Source organism: Procambarus clarkii, chromosome 31, assembly GCF_040958095.1.
Source record: "Procambarus clarkii isolate CNS0578487 chromosome 31, FALCON_Pclarkii_2.0, whole genome shotgun sequence".
Classification (NCBI taxonomy): domain Eukaryota; kingdom Metazoa; phylum Arthropoda; class Malacostraca; order Decapoda; family Cambaridae; genus Procambarus; species Procambarus clarkii.
The window spans coordinates 29,715,180-29,737,599 of record NC_091180.1 but is presented as its reverse complement, the minus strand read 5'-3'; the positions used below and the strand labels follow the sequence as shown (position 1 = coordinate 29,737,599).

The 22,420-nt window shown below is 38.1% G+C and overlaps 1 protein-coding gene across 2 annotated transcripts in view; it reads left to right on the top strand.

The window, feature by feature from the left end:
• LOC123758959 (acetylcholine receptor subunit alpha-like 1) overlaps positions 1-5,566 on the top strand; it is a 287,958-nt gene extending 282,392 nt beyond the window's left edge. The window contains exons 6-7 of one of the 2 annotated variants that reach the window (XM_069334665.1): positions 2,660-2,876; positions 4,268-5,566. In XM_069334665.1, coding sequence (XP_069190766.1) covers positions 2,660-2,857 — 198 coding nt within the window. In that variant the 3' untranslated portion in view covers positions 2,858-2,876; positions 4,268-5,566. Of the gene's footprint in view, positions 1-2,659; positions 2,931-4,267 lie in introns of those variants that run through there. The other variant, XM_069334664.1, reaches the window with a different exon arrangement.
• Positions 5,567-22,420: the final 16,854 nt, after the last annotated feature.

Genomic DNA, 22,420 nt, shown 5'->3' with positions numbered 1-22,420 from the left:
ACATTTACACCCCCCCCCCCCTATGAGGCCTCTAATATAAATTGATCACCTTTAATTATCTCTCATTTTTCTCATATTCATTACGTTTTAATTCCGTAATTTCAATTAACCCGTAATCACTGGATCTGGTTCCTCCGCCACAATTCTCCCTACGAAAATAAAATTAGCCAATCCTAAGTGTCGGATAATTTTATCGACTAATTTGTCAGTTAATGAGGAACATTAAATTAACATAGTCAAAATTAATTATTTGCTTATCTATAGGTTTACAGTTGTGTATAATAATGAATAAACATATTAAATATCAATAGTCTAGCAAATCGGGGCTGAGGGGATTTTTTTACTTAACTGATTCCCAGTTCATAACTGATGACATGCGAGGTTCATCAACAAGTACAAACTCCCATGATTCCACAAAGATTTATCAGGGTACGAAGCACTAGGCCTCCATGAACTGCTTCCCGCAGGAGTTATGAGGCTGTTATATGGAGCCATTCGTGTTTACGTATGTTGTTGATCTCCGAGTGGCCTCAAACTGAGGCTGGGAATCAATGAAATAAGTTATCTGGTCCCAGTGCGCAGGGGCAGAGGACACACTCTCATGGGCAGTCCGGCCCCAGCGCTCGAGCAGAGGACATGCTCTCACGGGCAGTCCGGCCCCAGCGCTCGAGCAGAGGACATGCTCTCACGGGCAGTCCGGCCCCAGCGCTCGAGCAGAGGACATGCTCTCACGGGCAGTCTGGCCCCAGCGCTCGAGCAGAGGACATGCTCTCATGGGCAGTCCGGCCCCAGCGCTCGAGCAGAGGACATGCTCTCATGGGCAGTCCGGCCCCAGCGCTCGAGCAGAGGACATGCTCTCACGGGCAGTCCGGCCCCAGCGCTCGAGCAGAGGACATGCTCTCATGGGCAGTCCGGCCCCAGCGCTCGAGCAGAGGACATGCTCTCACGGGCAGTCCGGCCCCAGCGCACACGGGCAGAGGGCACACTCTCATAGGCAGTCCGGCCCCAGTGCGCACGGGCAGAGGGTACGCTCTCATGGGCATTCCGGCCCCAGCGCACACGGGCAGAGGGCACACTCATGGGCAGTCCGGCCCCAGCGCGCACGGGCAGAGGCACGCTCTCGTGAGCATTCCGGCCCCAGTGCGTACGGGCAGATGGCATGGTGAGCCCGAAAGTGGAGGCTCTTTGGAACCATTATCTGTAGCAATAGATGATACTAGAGATCTGGGGATGGGGTCCGTGGACGCGCCAATCAACTCCAAGACCACAAAGCTGGTCAGACCGGTGAATTGATGGGGTTCACGCATTTATACTGAGGTTCTTGAAGAGTTATATAAGCCTGGGCCAGCTCAAGAGTGTATCCTCACGTCACCAATATATGCTTGCAGTGTGAGCTTCAACTTCTGGGCACCATCTTTCAATTGCTGGTCGACAGTTGCAATAGAGTCGTTCCATCTCGCTTCTTCTTATTTCTGCTCCTTAAACGATGCATGAGTTTTTTAGTTTAGTGCTATTATTATGCACCCCATACTAATCCTTTGGGCGGTAGAGGAAAGGGATACAGAGGCACGCAGTACAGTTCTCACGCTGCAACCTGTCCTCGACTCAAATCCATTACATCCAGCGGTCGACCCCACAGACGTATTCATAAGCTTTTACATGCTGTTCAGTCAAAACGAGAATTTTATCAAATACAAATTAATATTATAATATATTAGCATATTATGCATATATAGGCATAGGTTAGGTTAGGTGCTTGGGTTCTGTTGGCGATTACTTGTATTTGTAGTATGTGGATGAAGGCTTAATAACGTTGTGGTTCGAACAAAATTCGTCAGTGAAGCACTTGTTCCGGAAGTGTTCGAACGAAATCAGGTGAGAGTCCTGTGTAAACCGTTTTTCATTCATAAACAGCGGGTGCATGGAATCACTTTTAGGTCTTTGGAGGACGGGCCGCACGCTGCATCGTTCTCACAATGAAGCCTCACACTGTATCGTTCTCACACTGTATCGGTCTCACACTGAAGCCTCATGCTATACAACTCTTACACTGAACCATTCTCCATATTTCTGATTCGCAGCCAATGAGCCAAGAAAAAGAAGTGATGAATGAGAGAGAAGTGGTCCAGTAGGGCATCACAGCCGCCCGGGATATCAGACTGGCTATCCGTCTTCCCTTTGAGCGGAGTGAAGCCGTCCTGCGTGATAGGGAACTGGGTGGCAGGAGCAGCCGTGAAATGAGGTGTTTTATAGCGCGAATTGGTGTTATATTGCGGGTAAAAATGGTAGTAAGGGTGGTGGTGTTATGTGTGGGAAGGGTGGTGGTGTTATGAGCGGGAAGGGTGGTGGTGTTATGAGTGGGAAAGGTGGTGGTGTTATGAGTGGGAAAGGTGGTGGTGTTATTAGTGCTTACGGGGTGTGATCTCTAGTTTCTTATTCCCCTAGTTACGAGCCCTGTTGTACCTGGTGCGTTATAATTTAACTATCGGGAAGTTTGATATCATAGTCAAATCTGGTCTTGAAGTTGTTGCTCCCAAGACTACTTCTTTCAGTGCATTCCATATGTTGGCCACCTGTACAGGGTCCAACTAATTCATTTTCTTCACTTCATTTACGTTTCGTCAACTCAGCAAAGTAAATTATTGTATTAAATTTACAGATCGAGGACGACTGGAGGTACGTGGCGATGGTTTTGGACCGTCTCTTTCTATGGATCTTTATGGTAGCTTGTGTCCTGGGGACGTGTGGTATCATCTTCAGGGCGCCGTCTCTCTACGACACAACTCTGCCTATAGACATCCAGCTGTCCAAAATCGCGCAACGTCGTCGCCAAGATCTCATGGGACCCGAAGAATAATGGCACCTAGTTATAGATGGTATAAAGGTGTTTTATATAAACTGTTTGGAATGTGTACAGACACTGAGGGTGAAATGATATATATATATATATATATATATATATATATATATATATATATATATATATATATATATATATATATATATATATATATATATATATATATATATATATTGATTACATGGTAAGTATGCACTAGGCGAAAGAACTGATAAACTGGAATTAGGAACTATAGTGCCGGAACACGAATGGTCCGAAGAAGGAACACTTAAAGCAGCTACAGTGGGTCATTAAGTACAACACACTTCTGAACACTATTCCCGCCAGTTTCCTGCAGTGTTAAACTATACACAATTCAGCCACTGACACTGACGGAGAGTATGTTTTAGGGAAAGTCTAAAAGTAATTCAAGGGAATATCGTTCACTGGTGAACATGAACAAAGACTGGTATCTCTCTGTGTGAGGGAGTTTCACACACTCGCGTGGAGAAGTTTGTGTGAGAAGTGTGATGTGAGAGATGTACTGCAACATCGCAGTTGAGAGCGCAGTTTACCGGACAACGTGCAACAGGCCGGCACTGCGTTTTCTTGTGTGTTGTTAATAATCAAAAATGCTCAAAATTACTGAAAGAACAGTATTAGACGCTAGATTTAATTTTATTTATTTTTGTAAGTTCTTCACATCTCTACCTCTTCCGTCTTCTTTAATTATAATCATCACGTTTTTCATTTGTTACGAATGTATAGTAACCGCAGGACAAGGCGAGCTGATAACCCTTTATCAATATTGTCGTTCTCTGAGATAGTCGAGGAATAATCCTGCGTGCCTAGAATATCTTCCTTGCAAGCACATACAGGAAGAAACTTTGTGACCATATGATCTGGATGTTGGGTATTACTTCCCCTGCTGGCTGCCTTACCGGTGTGCTGGGTAGGCTGAAGGTCAGCTCGTTACAGTTTAGTAATCTTTTATCTTTTATCACCTTCCTGTTATGGGTACTGTAGGTGCCGTAGTTCAATTTATATATATATATATATATATATATATATATATATATATATATATATATATATATATATATATATATATATATATATATATATATATATATATGTATATATATATATATATATATATATATATATATATATATATATATATATATATATATATATATATAAATTAAAAAACAAATCCTAGCGATAAGACAAACACTCATGGTTGAGTGTTAATTTTTATTTAATTGAATTTTTATTTTCTTTAAAATGTTCATTTCATCGGCCGCCATTTTTTCTTTATGCTACCATTCTTAACTTTCACTTAAACGCGAAAGTCATTCACACATACCACAAGGCAATCGAGCGTCCGCAATTATTTTAATAATCGTTGTTTTTCCACACTTACAGCAGTCTTAGTAATGGAGTCAATAGTCTTACGGGCTCTCGTCTACCGTCTTGCTTCTAAACCTCTACGTGTTGAGCAAATGTAACTCCAGCGGATGCACGCCAAAGCTTTGACGAATCCACTACGCAAACGCTTACTTGAAAACAACAAACCTATTCTTGCTCTAACGCTCTACGTGTTTCAGGAAGAGTGACTGAACCGATTTTTTTTGTATGTAGATACGAGGGCAGCTGCCTATCGTAATGTAAAGGGACTGATAAATAGTATTTTAAATCAGTATCTCAAACAATTATGAGTTGACTCCATTAGAGAAGCTGTAATTAATGATGATACGGGTGGCACAATGTGGATGTTGTAATCCCATTGGAAAAGTCATAATGAAATATTTTATAGCAGCCGTCAAATGAAGAGAGTGATTACTTTTGTGAAAACATACAGATGGTCTAATTATATTTCTGACTATGAAAAGCACGTTAATTTGACTGATGACTACCAAAATATAATGTAATTGCAATGCTCAATCAATGCACATAGATTATTTCCGTTGATAACTACAAAAGACTGAGTAACTTCATGGGCGATTTGGTATTGAGAGAATACATAAAATATGAAACATAAGGCGCTTTATAGTTCACCATATGTGACCAGACACATAGTCCAGTTCACCATATGTGACCAGACACATAGTCCAGTTCACCATATGTGACCAGACACATAGTCCAGTTCACCATATGTGACCAGACACATAGTCCAGTTCACCATATGTGACCAGACACATAGTCCAGTTCACCATATGTGACCAGACACATAGTCCAGTTCACCATATGTGACCAGACACATAGACCAGTTCACCATATGTGACCAGACACATAGTCCAGTTCACCATATGTGACCAGACACATAGTCCAGTTCACCATATGTGACCAGACACATAGTCCAGTTCTCCTGATAATACCACACTGTTAAATTTAACTTGTAACGGCCGTATCGGATTTGGGAATTTGGATTCAAACGTCACAAATATCGAGTAATTTCATTAATGATAACACAAGAAATGGCTTATATATTTAAAACTGCATCTTTAATTAACAAAAGAATAAACGCTAATTGTATTATGACTCACTACACCTTACCATATTCACGGTCGAACTCCGAGCTGGACTCACTCAGGGACTTCAGAAGGGTTCAGTTACCTCAGCCTTGTAAACCATTCTTTCTGAACTTAGTCAAGTGGAAGCTACGATCCTTCACATTTGATTAAGAATCTAAATGATTACGGAGTTTACTCACACTTTTCAGTTATGGCCATATATATATATATATATATATATATATATATATATATATATATATATATATATATATATATATATATATATATATATATATATATATATATATCATTAGGTCATTAATATATGGTCATTAGAGGTCAACCATTTCCTGTCTTCATTAAGGAAATTTAGGACCTCTGCGACTCTTAGACGAGTTCAAAAAGTCCCTTGATGAAGCTTTATAGGGATTTCTCTGTTTTAAATTGCAAGGGTGAGGCCAAAACCAGGGTGTGGTCTCAAGAAAGGCGAGCCACATCCCTGAGTATGGACATTACCATCGAGCCGTTCCATCACCGAGTAGTAACATGATATATAATACAAAACTTGAACCAACCCAGATTTCATAGCGGTAACCAACATCGCCTTGTAATATTTTTGTGTCAAAGATGGGGGTAATTTATGTAATTTTTAAGTAAAATTTGTCATTTTAGGGCATTGCAAGTATACATTCAGTAATTATTGCATAAAGGTATTCAAAAATTAATAACTTGGTTATCATTACTGGATGACTCTCATATATATTGAATAAAATTTTGTGTAAATATACAGCCCATCCTGCTGTCTAGGTTGTATTTATAGTAACGATTAGAACCATCGTTCAAACATTGACGTAAAAGGCAGTTAGAAAGTGGAAATCGGTACTACTGAGTTTGGACAAACCGGAAAAGTTTTTGTATCGATGTTGGAGAGTAAACTTAACTTAACCTAACCTTCCTAGGCCAAATATACGCTAGCTGAGGCCTAATATAGTATATATTTGTGCTATATTAGTCCTTTGAATATTTAAGTTTGTTTTTAGATTTATTTTTCTCTGGACTCTATAAAGTGAATAGTACCAAATTCTACTATCTAATTGTCCATTACGTAAATGTATGTACCATGATTCACATTGTTACAAAAGTACTATATAAAAAGGAGGATAAGTTGAAATAAACCATTGCTCAAGTTAAGTCACACCTTGTATATATATATGTCGAAAGAACACTAGCCACTTGGATATATACACTGAGATGAATACTCAGCATCGCGATGAATATACACTATAGTCTTGAACTAAATAGTGTATTGTAAGGTACCGGGGTGGTCTTAATAACCTCCCCGCGGTTTAAAGGACTAAATCCCGATACTAAACCAAACTTTTTGTGCACTTGTTAAGATTGAGGGATGAACGGAGTCTAAAGAGAATAAAAAGATTCTATTCAAAAGTCTGATTCCACTGCTAATAACTCAACACTGGTCGTATATGGATTGTCTAACAGTGCAATGATCAAAAGCACACCTTCAGAGCAACTGCAAAAATAATTAATGATGCGAAAATAAATGCTTTTGGCTGGCCAACATAAGCTATACCTTTGAATCTAAAAGAACGTTTGTGGTTTAAACTTTAATAAGCATATTATAAGTACAATCCACCTAATCTGAAGGAGCTGGAGGAGACCTGTACGGTGTCACAGTACCAATCGCTGCAGAAGAACGTGTGGCCATTTTACCATAAAGAAATCCTGGCTGTTTGGGTATGTAAATTTGAACGTAATGTTGTTTACTAATTTTGTTTATTGTTTGAGACTGGTATGATTCTGTTTCATCCAATCAATAGAATCTTCTCATTTGCAATATTTTCATTTATTCATAAAAATAATCAATGTACACCTGCCATGTCTTAGCTAATATAATTGTTAGTTACTTTGTATCTCGGTCATGAATAAATTTTAAACATACTGCATATCAATTCTTAAAAAAAAATGAATATATTTATAAAATGTAATACTGATGCGTCTCTCCAGGGCCAAGAATTGTTGAATTTAAGTAATTGTTATAATGAAATCCTATCACAATATTGATAATATATATATGTGCAACTAAAGACATTTGCGTGTTAATTTTAGGCAATATGAAATTTGATCAATTAAATTCGATTGTCTGTCGTCAGTGTAATTGTGGTGCATTGAAAGAATGTTGAAGGTTGGCAGGTGTAACACACTTTAATTATTCTACAGAAATCTTCCCGTGTTCCTGCCTCAAAGACAATATTATCTCACTGTTTACATTTATATATATATATATATATATATATATATATATATATATATATATATATATATATATATATATATATATATATATATATATATATAAACAGAATAATCACAGTGAAAAATTGAAAGTTTAACAGCTGAGGGCTTTCTACTGTCTTCTTCAAAGCTAAACTGAACTGTTAACCTTTTAATATTTACTATGGTTCTTCTGGATTCCTGGATCAGCGGTTTTTTAACCTTGTTGTAATATATATATATATATATATATATATATATATATATATATATATATATATATATATATATATATATATATATATATATATTATATATATATAATATATATATATATATATATATATATATATATATATATATATATATATATTATTAAATATGACCGAAAAAGTAAGATTAATAATTCTAACACGAATTTTCTCAATCTTTCGTACATTTCTTTTCACTGTTGGTGGTAATTCAAAAATCAATTCTCCAAAATTCATTTTTATTTAAAAATGAATTTTGGAGAATTGATTTTTGAATTACCACCAACAGTGAAAAGAAATGTACGAAAGATTGAGAAAATTCGTGTTAGAATTATTAATATTACTTTTTCGGTCATATTTAATAATATATGTCTACAGGAAAGACTGCTACCAATATATATATATATATATATATATATATATATATATATATATATATATATATATATATATATATATATATATATATATATATATATATATATATATATATATATATATATATATATATATATATATTTCTTTTTTATTAGATTTAGTTAACAAATTATATAGGCTGCGTGTATGTTTTGGGTGAAATGATTGAGATGAGAACAGAGCACTGCTCTCATAATAAGGGAGCACTGACCTCATTGTAAGGGAGCACTGCCCCCATTATAAGGAAGCATTGCCCTTATTATAAGAGGAGCACTGTTCTAGTTTGTAAGGGAGCACTGGCCCCATTATAAAGGAGCACTGCCCCTCATTGTAAGGGAGTAATGCCCCCATTCTTAGGGGCACTGCTCTCATTGTAAGGGAGTACTGACTTATTATAAGGGACCAATGCCCTCATTATTAGGGAGCATTACCCTCCTCATTGTAAGGAAGCACTGCCCTCCTCATTGTAAATATTCCAGTGTTTTGCTCACTCACACAAGGTTGTCATGTACATGTTTGTAAAAAAAAATATAGATATATATTATAAAGTTAACAATGTTATTTATAGAATCTGTGTCTGTATATATAAATGAACAATTTGTGAACAAATGTTCTCCGAGTCTTCAGTCACTTAGAAAATACATTTTATATTTTAAAATCTTTGTCATGCTTGTATATTTATTAATATATTATCATGCATGCATGTATATACAGCTGTTGTAAATACATTCACACGTAAAAACATACATATACATCCTTCAGAAATTTGAATAAGGAGGCTTTTAGATCACTGAATACCGCCTATGTGAGGTCAGTCTTAGAGTATGCCGCACCGGCGTGAACCCCCATCTTAAAAAAACACATAAGGAAGCTCGGGAAGGTGCAGAGGTACGAAGACAAACTGAAGGAACTAAACCTGACGACGTCAGAAAGAAGGAGGGAGGGAGAGGGACATGATACAGACGTATAAAATACTTATACGAATTGACAAGGAAGAAAAGGAGAAAATGTTTATAATTAATAACAATAGAACAATGGGGGCACGGAAGGAAGCTTGAAACTCAGATGTGTCTTAGAGATGTTAGAAAGTTTTCTTTTAGCGTGAGAGTAGTGAGTAAATGGAATTACCTAAAGGAGCAGATTGTAGAGGCTAACTCCATTCATAACTTTAATAGCAAGTATGGTAGAGAAAGAGGTCAGGAGTCATTGCATTTGACAATCAACGGCTAGAAAAGCGGGATCCAAGAGCTAGAGCTCGATCCTGCAGGCACAAATAGGCGAGTACAAATAGGTGAGTACACACGCACACACGCGCACACACACACACACACACACACACACACACACACACACACACATGTGTGTGTAGAAAAATTGAATGCATTAGGAAGTGATGTGGTGGATGCTGACTCCATACACAGCTTCAAGTGTAGATATGATAGAGCCCAGTTGGCTTAGAAACCTATACACCAGTTGAGAGGCGGGACCAAAGAGCCAGAGCTCAACCCCCGCAAGCACAACTAGGGAAGTACACACATTACCAATAATATTCCATTAATATAAGAGAGCAGATTCTGTAGCTCGCAGTAACTTATCCAGACTGTTAATCATGGGAGACTTCAACCACGGGAGGATAGACTGTGAGAACAGAATCCCACATGGAGCACCAGGCACCGGAAGAGCTAAACTACTGGGCGTGGCAACAAGACATTTTCTAAGCCATCACGTCAAGGGAGCCACAAGAATGAGAGGAGAAGATGAACCAGCTAGACTTGATTTGATATTCACCCTGAATGAGTTGGATATAAGGAAAGTTAAGTTGGAAGCCTCCATGAGAATGAGTGACCACATTGTACTGATATTTGAGTATCTGGTGGAGTCAGGAGTACTCTGCTCCCCCCCCCCCCCTAAAAAAAAATGAACATGAAAGCAAATGGCTGGCGTACCCAAAGGGAACTACGAGGAGATGAGTAAATTCCTAATTGAAATAACATGGAAAACAGAATTCAGAGTAAAGTTCAAAGACAACACACGATGGATTATGTGACCCAAAAGTATCAAGATTCAATAAACAATTTTACCCCGGCCCAAAAGTAAAAAAAAAAAATGGGAAGTAAAAAATTAATCCGTGGTTTAATGGGCTATGTAAGGAAGCAAGGCAATTAAATACAATGGCTTAAAAAAACTATAGAGATAACAGAACACCAGAGAGCAAAGGGAGGGACCAGAGGACCAGGAATTAGTATCAGTGTGAGAAGAGAAGTAGAGACAATACAAAAATAACATAGCAAATAAAGCCAAAATCGAACCTATAAAATCGGAGTATCTAAGCAATAGGCAGAAAAAGAGTTACAGTGAGGGGTGAGGCCTCAGAATGGCGTGATATCACCAGCGGAGACCAACAGGGTTCTGTACTTAGACTTATCCTCTTACTGATATACATCATTGACCTTTCAGGAGGGTATAGACTCATTTCTCTCAATGTTTGTTGATGCGAAAAGTAAGAGAAAGATTACGACAGGAGGAGGGCAGCATGAGTCTATAGGAAGACCTGGACAAACTGAAGGAATGGTCCAACAGATAGCTACTAGAGCTTAACGCGAGCAAATGTAAAGTGATGGAGATAGGTGTAGGCAGCAGGAGACCAGATACCAGGTACTATTTGCAAGATTAAATCATTCAAAAATGATGGAGAAAGATTTGGAGGCTCATACCACCAAGGCCCTGTCCCCTGAAACCCACATCAAGAGGATATCATCAGCGGCATATGGTAGGTTGGCCAAGATAAGAACTGCATTTAGAAACTCGTGTTAGGAATCATTTTGAACATTTAATACCACATATGTCAGACCAATCCTGGAGTAGGTAGCTCCCTTTGAAGTCCATATCTATTCAAGCACAAGACTAAATTGGAGAAGGTTCAAAGGTATACCACCATACTAGTACCCGAGCTGAGGGGTATGAGCTACGAGGAAAGATTACAGGAACAGAACCTCATGTTGCTGGAAGACAGAAAAGTTAAGGGAGACATAATCACCACATATAAGATTCTCATGGGAATTTGGGATAAAAGAATAGGATAGATGAAGACAGATTATTTAACACTAATAAGGCGGCACAGGTAGAAACTGAGTACTTAAATCAGCCACAGAGACATTAGAAGGAACAGTTTCCATGTCAGATTAGCTAACAACTGGAATACATTAGGAATTAATGTGGTGGTGGTGGCCGACCCCATACACAGTTTCAAACAAATGAATCAGCTGATAGAGCCCAATATCCTCCGAAACTGCACAACAGTTGATTGACGGATGATACACGGGACCAAAGAGCCGAAGCTCATTCCCGGCAAGCACAATTAGGTGAATACACACACACACACACACATATGCACATACATTATATATTATATATTACATATATACACATATATATATCTCATTATAGATTAGACCCATAAATTGTTGGCGAATCCGAGGTCTACAAAGCCGCTTTAATACTCTCACTTGAGTCACAAAGCGTTTTCACGGGATGAATAACCCAGCACATCAGACAAGTGCTCAACCCCACACTTTATGACGCTGCGTAAGATCTCTTGTCGAAACTTACAAAATACGTTAACAAATGCCAGGTTGGAGGTGCCCCAGAGGTTATCACGCTCCTCCTCAAGCCAATCGGTGTTGGCAAGTCTCTACGAGGCCTCGTTACTCAGGTTACTACGAAAATCGTTAGTCACTAAGCGGCCAAACTTGTTTAAACTATATCAGCTTTGCTCTATGATGCCCCAAGGTTGTGAAGCTCTTGCAGCAACAGCGTATATTGTCGTTTCTGTTTAACAAAATTATGTGTAACAAAATTGCTGTTAATCGTCATTTCTCTCTCTATCCATTCGCACTATCATGATTCTTTGCCTATACAGTTATATTTTGGCGAACACGAAATACGCTTCTGTGAAGGTTTCCAGCAAAGTGACCCAGCTTGCTCTTCTCAATTATTAATTAGTCATTAAAGAAGTTCCGAACGTCTTTCCAGCGAATTCGGTTTCCGGTTCTTGGAGGACATAAGGGAAATTCAGAAGGTGCGTATAGCTTGGGCTTCACCAAAAACTCCCTTCCCCCTTCATGTTAAAAAGTCTCCTTTAACTCAAACATCATAAAGTGAGTAAATGCCGCGTGGAGCTCTCACACAGTTCTGCAGAAAGCACCCTCCTCGAATCTCTGGTTGATCGTCTTTGACGTGATAACTTTGAAAGTTGAGTCTCAGACAAGACTTAAAGTCCCAGTTGGGTGTCAGTTAAGGTTCTTTGGGATCCTTTTCTATTATGGACGCTCATAGTGCGATATGACTAAGACTTCCAGTTATGAGGCCCGATGGTCCAAGTCTCTCTCCCTCCCTCCCATTATTTCTCCTTCCCATTACAACAACTTCTCTCCCTTCCTCCCATTCTCACATTCTCTCCCTTACGTTCTGTCTCTTCAAGGGACAAAACATGGTCGAGTAACGTGAATTAACATCATCAATATTGAATAAATGTTATCGACTACAATTAATGTCGAGAACAGCATAGGATTAAGTTGGGAAGTACTCTCAATTAAACCCACATTTACAACTTCATAGGAGTAGCTGGCTGTCACAATACAGTCAGTCCTACTTAAAGACACGCATTGATCCCAACTACATTATGACACTCGACAATTCATCATGAAATGTTGTGAGAGACTAACCATAACTGTCTGGCCTCCAACTTCCAACAGACAAATGACGGTCATCAGTTGACAGTCACCAGCCACTTGTGATAATCAGGTGTATTATCTTACATATGTCTTACCCCTTAGTCTCTGCCTCGAAGACAGTGCCGAGTTCAGTTCTAATTGTCCGAAGTAAGGTTTTACAGGTTGTCGTGGATTGTCCATCACCGCTGACTGTATTCCGGCCACCATATTTCCACTGAAGAGTTGGATTAGATGGTGCGAATTTTTTAAATATAATATTCGAAACTGTCGAAATGAATAGTATTTCCACGAGCTGATTTGACGCAGCCTTTGATCCGGTGATTGGCACGAATCTTAGGAGTGATGAGAATTTCCTCTGATCACTCAGAAAACGATCTCTGCAAATTAAATTTACCCTCCGAGACGCTGAAATTCTGGGCTCACGGAATGATGTTTGCCACTGTTAGTCTTCTGAAGTAATCACATGGTTTAAAATAGGGCATTTGATTGGAAAATCGGTGTTGCTTGTTATTTCAACCAAGAAATGATACAACTCTTGTTCCGTTATCCTCTCTATTATCTAAAAGAAAAGTGTCTAAAGATTCGTGTTTCTAACTCTAAAAAAGACTAATATTTGCGTCATGGCCAGAAGTATGTTCCGTTACTCTTTTGACTTTAGTTACTTATTATCCAAAAGGTAATGTGACGTTATTCTTCAGTCGCATTTCACAGTCCGGTCTGACGACTGATGCTGACGTGATGATGAAGATAAAACAAAATATAATTTTATTTATAATAGTTGTTTTAGTATAAAAATGTAGCATAGAGAGAACAAGTTCCATATTGAAGGTTTAGTACCATGATGAATCATCATGATGACAGCACGTTCCAGTAATTACAATGAGCTGATACAGACGTGTGTCTAGCGTCAGGAGACTGTGATGACAGCCCAAGTGGATCACAGTTGACAGCCTCGACGCTCTCTACTCACCATATTATATTTTACTAATATAAATGTCTAATTAGTATTCATAAACATAACACTTTATTCTTGAAAACTTCACAAGGTCTTTGACATACGTTACTAGTCCATAAAAATTATTACATATATATATATATATATATATATATATATATATATATATATATATATATATATATATATATATATATATATATATATATATATATATATATATATATATATATATATATATATATACATATATATATATCACCAAGTTCATAAGTTGACGGTTCAAGTACTGGCAGGGATTCACTTTTATAATATACATTTTCCTCCTAACTATTTAAGTTTATTTAATTATAGTCATTGTCTTCCCGCTAAAGTTACCGATAACTGTTAAGAATTTGGTGGTTTGCCAGAGAGCTGTTAGGTACGCCTGAAGGCAGTTGGCTTGCTCGTGTACCTACAAGTATCTCGCAGATCCAAAGCTTTTAGTGATTCTTGCAGATCTCAGATTAGCTAACCAGCTTGTAGATATTAGAATAGGGCTGTTTCTCCCAAACCCTGACTGCAATAATTCCTCACCCCCGAACCTCCCAGTATGCTAGAGGTTAACACATGTGTTCCTAATTGACTTGCTACGCCCTCTCTTAGTGGCTGGAGACTCGGTACCCTCGATGTTTTATACTGCAAGTTTTATACACAACGAAACATCACGAGACGGAAGATCTGTTTCCAAATGTGTCTCTTGAAACTAAATAAAAATCTGAAACAATCTTAACATTTTCAAGTAATGAATACAACTCAATCAGACAATGTTTTTTATTTACAAGTCTGGGATGATGTAATTCACATATCTTTTATCATTTCCATATATTACTAATTGCTGCTACTGGACTCTTCCTCAGAAACGCAACATTTTCAACGAAATATGTTATTCTTACCCCAAAAAATTACATTCTGAAACAATATATTTCAGTTTCTTTTTTAAGCAATAGGAAGTTTACAATAAAAATGGGAAACTCCCGGCAGTGTATAAAGTCTTCCGAAGTGCTTCAGTTGTCCAGGAAAGACACCCAGAAAACACAAAACTCTCCGCTAAAATATATTAACTTAATGTTGTGGATTACTACTGTTCTTCTAAGCCGTGTGTATAACGCATCATGTGTGGGACTGCTGACACTCCACGTTGGCAAACTCTTAGCTTATGTTTATCTTCACTTCAATTTCAGTGCCAAAGTCCTTGCATAAGAAAATACCTTCATTATTTTTGTAAAAAGACTTTCATAATTTAAAAGTAGATATAGATAAGCAAAATGATACCAAAGGAAATAACGGCTTTTTAAGGACTTTTAGCTCTTGTGATATATAATACACACAGAAGAGGCAACGGTCTTGGCATAATATATTAGTCTGGAACAAAATGTCTGTATTACCCTATTTTCTCTCTCATGTTTTCTACACTTCATCTCTGATCCTTTCCACTATAACACACTTAGATCTTCTCAGAGTTTCCTATTTAGTTTAAAACGTTGTGTGTTCAATATATATATATAATAACTGAAAACAAAAATTCTGCTCTCATCCGCACACGATAAAAATATTTCACCGCTTTCACGTCACATCGTTATATTGATTAAGATGCTTTAAGACTGTAGGAGAAAATTCTATTGCCCTCATATTCTGTAGTGTTCATCACTCATTCAGTTTCATGAGGTATCGTGTCATGAAGCATACAAGCAGCCCCTCCTCATAATGGCCTAATGCTCGTAAATCCTGCTGCCAAATCCCGTGAGAAAGACTTCACACATTGTTCACCACTAATTACTTTAGGACTTTTCTCGATCATCGCTTCCTTCTCTTTCTGGGCTGGAATTGCATCTTAAATGCTTCACCCAAATAATTGGGTGAAGCAAACAAATAATTGCCGGAGCACTTTACCTAACCCAAGACAAAACAAATATGCGTAATTTTAATATCCATTATAAATCATTTATTTTCGAGAAAATATTGTTTATAGCTAGCCAGTACAAGTGAAGAATGCGTCTTGGAGGTTGGCCGCAGCTGGGACGAGCAGGACTGAGGAAGGGTTGTATACAAGAGTGTGTGTGAAGGCCGAGTCTGTGCTGCTGCTGTTGTTGTTGTTGTTGTGCTCGTGTTTGCTGACTCCCTGTGTGTGGCCCTCATGCTTCCTGCACTTCTGTACATGTTTGCTTTTTTGCCTGTTCTGATTCTCTTCTTCCTTCTCCTCTTGCATCCCTCCCGTGTTCTGTTCGTGTTCATCTGTGTAAAGCAGAAGTTGGACAAAGACAAATCCTTATCCTTCCTGTACAAGTTTAGTGTTGTTCTAATGACTGATAAAAGTTTTCCTTGTGTCCTGTATACTGTATGTGGTTACTGTCCTCTCCATAATTTTAGATAATTTTTACAAAATAAATAAATAAATAAATAAGTAAATAAATACAAAATAAATATATATATATATATGTCCTTTCAATAGACTACGATCTTATATCTGTTATTATCTAGTTACATATGTAAATTTTGTTGGATGCGCTGTTATTAAGAAGAAACTTATTAGAAAATTGAATTTTACCATTAATTACTCCTAAAACACTTTTAAGCCTTTTAGTGTATGTCCTCTAGCTAAATTTTTAATTATAAATTTTGTTATAAACAAAGAGTTTATATGGCCATTCCCTAAACACCACCATAAATCACCTGGCTTGCTATAAATCTTATTATTTAAACTTTACCCTGTCAATGTGATGTATCACATGATTTAAATAAAGTTGGTTTGTATAAAAGCTTCTCCTTTTGAGTTCTTTCTTCCCCTTGGTAGTTGAGCCAGGCGCGCCACCCTTACCCACCGGACCTTCTGCAACTTATCTGTGTCCTACAAGACCAATGGCTCTTGCTCCCGTTCAATCCCCGACCGTCCAAGTGGTTGGGCACCATTCCTTTCCCCCGTCCCATCCCAAATCCTTATCCTGACCCCTCTTCCAAGTGCTATATAGTCGTAATGACTTTGCGCTTCCTCCTCATAGTTCCCTTCCCTCGTATGGGATCGTGTGTGATCCTCCGTCTTATCTTACAGGAGCCTGCCTGGTGTTCCAGGTCCTGCAGGTTTGTATATCTGTTGCAGCCTGTATTTTTGTACAGGTTTGGATTACTCGGTTAGAGATCTACCTCTTGTTTAGATCTTGTATGAGTGAGTCTGTAGCGTCCAGTATTCTTGACAGTTGGTCTATTGGCTCATAGATTTTTCCTACTGGCATAGTGGATACTTACTGGTAATCCATGTACAGGTAACCTGGACACCTGTAACGGTTTGAATATTTTGTTAAAGGTCCTGTGTGCTGTTACAGAGAATATATATGTAGCACAATGTAATACATATTTCGTGTCGTATAATTAGGGTCATGTTATGATTGTTATTCACACAAAGGACAGATAATTTTTCTTGTTCCCCCTCAAACTTTGCTTTGACATTTGCCTAAGACAACTTAAGGAAGACAGCTTGAAGGTACCTGAAAACTACCGACTTCTTGTCGGTAGTCAAGAAGAAGACTACCTATAAGAAGTCATACTGTTTCATAAGTATGCAGCATTCAGGTACCTTCAAGAGCTTCAAGACGTCTTTCTAATTTGTCTTAGTCAAAGGTCAGAACAAAGTTTGGGGAGATTAACAGTCATCTTATATAATTTGAAGACATAAGTAATCAGAAAATAACACTACCCAGGAGCAAAAAACAAAGTTGTTACACAGTGTAATTTTTCTTAAGGAATAGCGTCTACTAAAGGTCTTGTTTGTCAGTTCAGAGTAACCTTGAAACCTGATCTGGATAGCGATGAAAGAAATTCTGGTGGTCAACCCTGCTGATCCAACGGGTTTAACAGTGATGGAAATTTTGATTGAATGCATAGACATCGAAAATTCTTGCAAAAATATATATCCAGGTCAAGGAAGTGTCCTGTTTGCTGGTTAGAGGAGATCTATTCCATTGTTAATCTCAATAATTTGGAGCCCTGCCTGTCTGTACAGGATGAATCATACAAGCAGGGCTAAGGTAAACTCTACTAGCTTATTGAGAGTATGTCATATATTTTGGAAATACTTGTTAAAGATAGTCCTAAATGCATGTCCAGGAAAGGCTCTGCTTGATAGTCCACTGAGGGCCTTAAACTTTGTCCACAGGATTTCTACTTGCTTGGGCCAAAAACACTGCCTTCTGGGTTTAGATGAGCCCTTACTGCTTCCTGGTCCATAGTAATCCCTATTTGCTAATGAAGGCTGGGACTAATCTGCTGTGGTCGAGAGTGATTAAATATTTGATGGGTTTTGTCTGCTGGTGAAGGGCGGGTTCTGATGGCTAGCAAAAGGCGTGACTTCTGACTTTTACTGCTGTAATTATATAGTTAAAGGTGCTAAATATATAGCCATGCATAGAGCATTATACGAGTCTAGGAGCTTGAAGCCGGCTAGCGGTCCCCACTGAGACAACAATCATGATTAGATGCTATACTCGCTTACTTCTAAATCAAGCTTCAGACTAATCTCAAAACATTAATCATCATTTTCCTAACGATATTAAACAATATATTATTAAAAAGATGATAAATAAATAACAACGATTGTGTGTGCATATATTTTATCGCGTAAACTGACATCCCTGAGTAGATGCTTTCTGTCCATCATCTTATGTTTATTATATACATCAAGAATTTAAAAGACAGATGAAGTTATTGGTACGAGTCCGTCTAGAAATACGCGAGGATTTGTTTAATATATAAACTCTTCTGCATGTTATAAGTAAATGATACTTGAAAACAAATGACTCCTCCTCTCTCGCTGTCTCAGATCTACTCGAATACACTTTCTTCAGTAGTTAGCATTAATACATTTTCTTCAGTATCTAGCACTAATACACTTTCTTCAGTATCTAGCACTAATACACTTTCTTCAGTATCTAGCACTAATACACTTTCTTCAGTATCTAGCACTAATACACTTTCTTCAGTAGGTAGCACTAATACACTTTCTTCAGTATCTAGCACTAATACACTTTCTTCAGTATCTAGCACTAATACACTTTCTTCAGTAGTTAGCATTAATATACTTTCTTCAGTATCTAGCACTAATACACTTTCTTCAGTAGGTAGCACTAATACACTTTCTTCAGTATCTAGCACTAATACACTTTCTTCAGTAGGTAGCACTAATACACTTTCTTCAGTATCTAGCACTAATACACTTTCTTCAGTATCTAGCACTAATACACTTTCTTCAGTATCTAGCATTAATACACTTTCTTCAGTAGGTAGCACTAATACACTTTCTTCAGTATCTAGCACTAATACACTTTCTTCAGTATCTAGCAGTAATACACTTTCTTCAGTAGGTAGCACTAATACACTTTCTTCAGTATCTAGCACTAATACACTTTCTTCAGTAGGTAGCACTAATACACTTTCTTCAGTATCTAGCACTAATACACTTTCTTCAGTAGGTAGCACTAATACACTTTCTTCAGTATCTAGCACTAATACACTTTCTTCAGTAGGTAGCACTAATACACTTTCTTCAGTATCTAGCACTAATACACTTTCTTCAGTAGGTAGCACTAATACACTTTCTTCAGTATCTAGCACTAATACACTTTCTTCAGTATCTAGCACTAATACACTTTCTTCAGTATCTAGCACTAATACACTTTCTTTAGTATCTAGCACTAATACACTTTCTTCAGTATCTAGCACTAATACACTTTCTTCAGTATCTAGCACTAATACACTTTCTTCAGTAGTTCACTGTTCATTCGGTCCACGTGTCCAAGCCATCTATATATATATTCTTCTCATTCCATTTGATAATTAGCTTTCGTACTCTATATCTCTCCAAGACACTTTTCAAATTTAAATGAAATAAAAACACTTTGTCATAAATGACTGTACATGTATGAATTAGTTTAGACAAAATTACAGAACATGGTTTACCTAAGAGAAACTCATACTAAGAGTATTCCATGTAATTATTCTAATTATACACTGTATAATCTAGATATAAATTTAGAAGCTATACTGATCAATGGTTTAAAAAATCGTTATAATTGTGGCTGGAGTGAACCTATGGAGTCCGTCCTCACAACAAATAATTTTCCTGAGAAACCACACCCCCTTCCGCCCCTCCTCAAATCACCTGATTGTTATCAATATATTTGGAATGATCTGAAAGCATATTGCGTTGCCTGTATTAGTCTACAAGTAAACTGGCAAATGAACCTTTGTTATAGGGATTATTCTCAAGTTATAACTTTATTGTATTTTAAATCATTAGTTTAAAATATAAAACATGCATGCTGAAAGCTTTTTCTTATAAAAATTTCGGTTTTTGTAAACTAAATTCTCTGGCACGTTGAAATAGTTTTTGAATTCCATATATCACATTATCATCAGTAATACTCTGTATTAATGTAATCAAATGTAATGATACCTAACCTAACCAAATGAAACCATGGATAGAGAGTGGATAATACCACTAATTATGCTATTATCGTTCCCAATCCATTCCCTTGAGTGGATCCTCCCTGAGGACAAAGTGACATATGATACAGCCACAGAACACTCCTATGGTTTACCATTGGAGCCTTGTGACAGACACTGACAAAACATACATCATAAATGAAGGGACGACGACGTTTCGGTCCGTCCTGTACCATTCTCAAGACGATGGTGAGAATGGTCCAGGACGGACCGAAACGTCGTCGTCCCTTCACCTTCTAGTGTGTGGTCTGGTCAACATACTTCAGCCACGTTATTGTGACTCATCGCCTGCATACATCATAAAACTCAGAGGATGAGAAAACAATTTGAAGGAGGACTTATGTAAACTAATCATACCATGAACTTACCGAAATTTGCCTGTCCTCACACTTTCATTTCTTAATTTCTAAACTCTCCTAACATCAAAATGCCTTTCGTGATTATTCAGACTAATGGTGTAATTCTGGACCTTTCAGCGTTCAGAGATGTAAGACCTACATCATCAAGATATCATCAACGGAATATGCCACTTTGGCCAACACCAGAATTGTATTTAGAAATTTGTTTCATAATTCGTTTTGAAATTTGGATACCACACACATGTCCGACCAATCCTGGAGTATGCAGCCTCAGCGCTAAATCCATATAAAGTAAAACATAAGGCAAAGTTAGGGAACGTTCAAGGCTATGCCGCACGACAAGTACCAGAACTAAGAGGTATGAGTAACGAGGAAAGGCTACAGGAATTAAATTTCATTCACCTGGGGTTTAGGTGACTCGAACCACGGACCCCACGCGTGTGTGAGGCAGAGAACTACTGAGAAGTCTTCTATATTTAACAGGAATTAAAATTAAAGTCGCTATAGATGAAGATTTAAAGGAGACATGATTACCACATACAAAATTCTTAGTGAAATTAATCGGGTAAATAATGACAGCCTTGTTAAGCATGGATGGCATGTGCTCTCACAAGTGGAAGCCGAGTAAGCAGATAAGACATATGGACATTATATAGAACAAATATTCAGTGTCAGAGTAGTCAACAAATGGAAGTACTATGAAGTGATGTGGTGGAAGCAGACTCCATACTCCATATGTCCCATATGGCGGAAACAAATGGGCATAGTTTCATTCACCCTGATGCTCTTGTTCACCTAGCAGTAAATAGGTACCTGGGAGTTAGACAGCTGCTACGGGCTGCTTCCTGGGGAAGTGTAACAAAAAAGAGGCTTGGTCGAGGACCGGGCCGCGGAGACGCTAAGCCTCGAAATCATGTCAAGATAACCCTCAAGATAACCTATGTAGATATTAGAGGCCCAATAGGCTTGGAAACCTGTAAACCAGTTGATAGAGAAAAGAGGCTGGACCAAAGATCAGATGCTCAACCCTCGCAAGCAAAATAAAGGTGAGTACATTTAAGTGAATATACTATACGGTGAGTGACCACCGTCACTCCCTCCTCTTCCCTCTACATGTGTACGACCATTCATCCCTACTCAGCCTCCTCCCGTTATCCGAATATATCCTCCTTTTTTTCTTTCTTTTTGTGAGATATATACAAGAGTTGTTACATTCTTGTACAGCCACTAGTACGCGTAGCGTTTCGGGCAAGTCCCTGGAATACGATCCCCGCCGCGAAGAATCATTTTTTCATCCAAGTACACATTTTACTGTTGCGTTAAACAGAGGCTACAGTTAAGGAATTGCGCCCAGTAAATCCTCCCCGGCCAGGATACGAACCCATGACATAGCGCTCGCGGAACGCCAGGCGAGTGTCTTACCACTACACCACGGAGACTGTTGTTATAACAAGAGACTCCTCTTGTTATACGAATCTATCCTCCTCTATATCTTTTCCTCGACCCAATTCCACTGACCCC